The sequence below is a fragment of the Pyxicephalus adspersus genome, chromosome 1 (genome assembly GCF_032062135.1).
Source record: "Pyxicephalus adspersus chromosome 1, UCB_Pads_2.0, whole genome shotgun sequence".
NCBI classification, from domain to species: Eukaryota; Metazoa; Chordata; class Amphibia; order Anura; family Pyxicephalidae; genus Pyxicephalus; species Pyxicephalus adspersus.
The window spans coordinates 143586346-143591221 of NC_092858.1; the positions used below are offsets into that span (position 1 = coordinate 143586346).

The 4876-nt window shown below is 41.7% G+C and overlaps 1 protein-coding gene across 1 annotated transcript in view; it reads right to left on the bottom strand.

Moving 5' to 3' along the window:
• Positions 1–4593, bottom strand: part of CLUH (clustered mitochondria homolog) — a gene marked incomplete in the record, with an annotated part of 35919 nt that extends 31326 nt beyond the window's left edge. The window contains 1 exon segment of the mRNA XM_072416799.1: positions 4417–4593. Coding sequence (XP_072272900.1) covers positions 4417–4498 — 82 coding nt within the window.
• Between the last annotated feature and the right edge of the window lie 283 nt (positions 4594–4876).

Genomic DNA, 4876 nt, shown 5'->3' on the forward strand with positions numbered 1-4876 from the left:
TCAGTAACTTTTAAAGTAGTGACATCAAACCTTTAGTATGACAGCCAGGCAGCAAACACTGCCAGGAGGGGTCAGGTGAGGAGACTTTGTATTTCACTCATCACACGTTTATAATAAAATATTAAACTTTTTTCTTGAACATGGACGCAGCAATGAGAGGTTAGAATCTCAGCCTGGTTTTTATCACTATCTGTATCCATCCCATTGACTGTCCTGATCATCAATGTCATGCAGAAATGGGAAATCCAAACGCTTTAGTTGCCAATATATAAGGGGAAAATAAGGGGACACTTATTCCTATGACTACTGCCTAACAGAAGATATTTCACATTGCAAAGGTTTCCTCCCACCTCTTCCTGTTAAGGTTACAACAAAATAATAATATTAAACATGATTTTCATAGCGCCAACATATTAAGCAGCGCTGTACATTAAATAGAGGTTGTAAATGACAGACAGTGACACAGGAGGAGAAGAGGACCCTGCCCTGAAGAGCTTACAATCTAAGAGGAGGGGGGATAAAGATAATATCCCCACTCTATAACCAAAAAATATTATTAAAAAAAGCTTTGGCTTTGTAAATTCTTGAGAACGTATTGAACATTTTAGGGTTCTCCATAGTCAGTACTTTAGTCAGGGACGAATTCTTTATATCATGCACGTGTGCGGTGACACCACAAGTACGCAGTGCCTGCACCTGAACGGGTTAATTGGTGACTTTTCCAGCCCTTTCCGCTATTTCCCATCTCTACTTACAAAACATATGCCAACCATAACATGGCGTACCAAAACTTCCGGGTTATAGAGCGTGTCCACCTACACCGTAAAACAGAGGGGTGGTGCGAGCACTGGCGAGTTTTCTCATAGCAGATTACAACCTGTTTGTTTCTACCATAGCACGAAATTTCTAACAAATCTTTAGTTAATTAACCTCCGAGCCTAGTTAAGCGTTCGAAGAATGCAAATAAAAATCAGACCCGAAAGTCGCACTTACACACCCCTATAAGCGTGACAAAATAGTACGGTCGGATGAAGGTGACCTTGATTACAGAGTGTCCGGCTGGGGGTTGCTATGTACTTTAGGTTCCTAGCCCTCAGTGTGTCTCCTCCTATACACATGTCACCACATGACCTGACAGACAGCCATCACCATTGTGATAGCACTCAGGATGGTCAGCATGGCAGCCTTGTACTATAGCCCTGCTGGGAGTTGTAGTTCTACAGAGCACTTTAGTTATAAATAATGCACAATGACCCCAAGCCATACACTGCAAATGCTACATGAAATACATTCCAATAAAGGGATTAAGTGACTAATATTACAAGCAGCCCTTATAATAGGGTGGATTGGCCTAGTGTCATTAAACAATTGGGGCGGTCAGCCATGGCAATCTGTAATGTAACCTTAGGACATACTAGTTATTCCACCAATAAGCACTCGCCTGATCTACGTCTCCGCTGCATTCACTGGAAGCATTATACCCACAATGGAGAAAGGGTTTCTGCAGCCATTGACTGAGCCACCCCATAGCAGCATGTTAAATATAATGATCATGTCGTGTTCCTGGCATCTACAGAATCATTATTACTAATAACAGGATTTATATAGTGTCAACATATACGTAGCGCTGTACATTAAATAGGGATTAGTGTGACATGGGCCTAATGCGCAGCTCCCATACATGCGCCTGCATCTTAGGTGCAGCAATTCTTTAGGGAGGAATAACACAACATATATGTAAGAGCAATGCAGGAAATACACTGATGTGTAAGAATAGAACCAAGGACAGCAATGGTGGAAGTTTGTTTGCAGGAAAAGTGATCAGCCGGGATTTGTGACTCTGCCATGGAAATACCTGGTAACCCTGCAGTCGGTGGATTTGGGAGGCCGGCATTTAATACATACAGACCGGCTCCTCAGTTATGACCCTCAACAGGCAGACAGACTTTTAGAATACAAATGTTGTTGATAAATTGACATAGCGCCTTCCTACACCCATAATATCAGTTATAGGCACGCAGACCCCTTAAATACTCACTAAAGTCATTATAATGCTTCTGCTGCATTCCTACTACACACAAAAGAAACCTAGAACAACACATCTTTATATGGATCTTAACTTTATACTTTAATAGAGCAAAGCCGTAATTTGTCGTAATACAGAATATTGGAAAAGCTAAAGAAAAAGTTCACCAAAAGCGGTGTGGTCTATACGTCTGATCTGACGCATTCACCAGTTACAACACACTAACACAACCACGATCAGCCCAAGTCTTGTGAAACCAGTTGTTAAATATCAACTTCTAGGCCTCTGACCATCCACAGCACAAATTCTTCATTGCTACAGATCAAGGACAGACAGCAAACAGTCCAGCACGGAGTCCCAGCTCTGTGCAATAACAGGCTGGAGGAAGTAGAGACACAAGGACATTGTACATTGCAAGGATTCTCCCAAGGACACAAAGACAACATTTTCCAGTGGTGTAGGAAGAGAAAGCATGGACACAGGAACTCACCCTGATCACATATAAAAGAGATCTGGGGGGGAATATATGGGGGGGGGGGGTATTGGGGAAATAAATCACAATCTATATCACATTTCTATCATCAGATTCATCCAGCACACCACACTTCTCTGTACTAGTACTGGTATCAGATATTTTGTATAACATACTGCGCCACTGCAGAGGACACCATCATACTGAACTATACAATCATTTAGCCTCCACACAAATGGAGTATGTTCTACCCTCACATACATTTTATACAATGCTGTGATATGTGCCAATGCTGCTGCACTTTACAGCTTTCTATACAAGTTACATGGAGTATGTCCTACTTTCACACACACATTGTATACAATACTGTGCCAATACTGCTGTACATGTACATGGAGTATGTCATACTTGCACACATCATTCCGTTCTTTCTTAAGAGTACTGAACTATGGAGTATGCACTGTATTTGCATGCACTTGTTTAATGTATAATGTGATCCTCAATGCTCTCACATGGAGTGTGTCCTACTTGCCTTTCCTTCATAGAGTACTGAATTATGTGCTAATAAATACTGCAACATTTTACAACCTTTGGTGTTTTGTGCTAATTTGCATGGAGTATGCACTTGTTTTATGTAGTTTTGTATAATGTGCTCCTCAATGCTCTCACATGGAGCGTGTCCTATCACCACAGTCACTGTTTCTATGTAGTACTATGCTATGTAGTTATGTACACTGTTACATGGAGTATGTCCTACAAACCTCTGTTATGCATTACTGTACCATGTGCTACTGTGGAGTATGTCCTATCATCAGTCACCTGCTCTATTTAGTACTATACTATGTACTTCTCTACCATATTACTTGGAGTATGTCCTATAATCACAGTCACCTCCGCCATGCAGTATGATGCTACATACTTGTGCACACTGTTACATGGAGTATGTCATATCATCAATCACCTGACCCATTCATTACTATGCTATGTACTTTTCTACCCTCCTTACATGGAGTAAGTCCTATTATCAGTCACTTGCTCTATGTACTACCATACAATGCAGTTCTCTAGCCTGTCACATGGAGTATGTCCTATAATCACAGCCCCCTCCTGTGTTCTTCTACACACAGCTACATGGAGTAAGTCCTATCATCTATCACTTATTCCATGCAATACTATAATAATTAGCTCTGTACACAGCTACATGGAGTATGTCCTATCATCTATCACTTATTCCATGCAATACTATAATAATTAGCTCTGTACACAGCTACATGGAGTATGTCCTATAATCACAGACACCTATTCCATGCAGTACTATACTATGTACTTCTGTACACTGTCACATGGAGTATGTCCTATCATCTATCACTTATTCCATACAATACTATAGTATTTAGCTCTATACACAGCTACATGGAGTATGTCCTTTAATCACACTCCATGCAGTACTGTACTATGTACTTCTGTACACTGTCACATGGAGTATGTCCGATCAGTCATCTGCTCTATGTAGTACTGTACTAAGCATGTCTCTACCCTGTCACATGGAGTATGTCCTGTAATCACAGTCACCTCTTCCATGCAGTACTATGCTATGTACACTGTTACATGGAATATGTCCTATCATCAATCACCTACTTATACAGCACTATACTATGTATATCTCTACCTTCTTACATAGAGAATGTCCTATAATCACAGCCTGCTCCTGTGTTCTTCTAAGCACAGCTACATGGAGTATGTCTGTGACACTTGTATACGTTGTATTATTTGTTACATGCAGCCCCCTCCCCCAGTAATGCTGGGATACAATATGACAATGTTATGTGTCCATACAACACTGCTACATACTGCTGTGTCCCCCTGAATGTCTCCCCTCCATGACACATTGCTGTCCCCCTGTCCTGTGTGTCATTACCGCAGCAGTGTCCCGGGCTCTTGTCAGGGCTGTGAGCGGTGGCTGGGCTCTGCACGCCGGGCTCCTCTGTCTTGCTGACCATGTCCTCTGTGTTGCTGCTTAATTGCGCTGGAAGGACAGAGCCGGCCGCTCACACACATACACACGTGGTGCAGCTGTAACCTCTGCCACCCGACCTTCCTGAGCGCAAACTCCTCCGACGGCGGCCGCTGAAGGACAAACTTCTCAGGGGGACCAGTGACACTCTTCGGAATACTGCGTCACACACAGATATGTATATCTAGAATAGATATTTTAAACAGTAGCAATGTGACTTGAGCTTTGTAGTATTCTTAAATTTTTTAGTATTCTTAAATCTTTTGCAGAATGCATTTTTTTTAAGACTTCTGCTTCTCACTAAAAGAGAAAAACAATACAGGATCACATAGTAATGGTGCAAAGTGCAGTAACCCATAGCAAC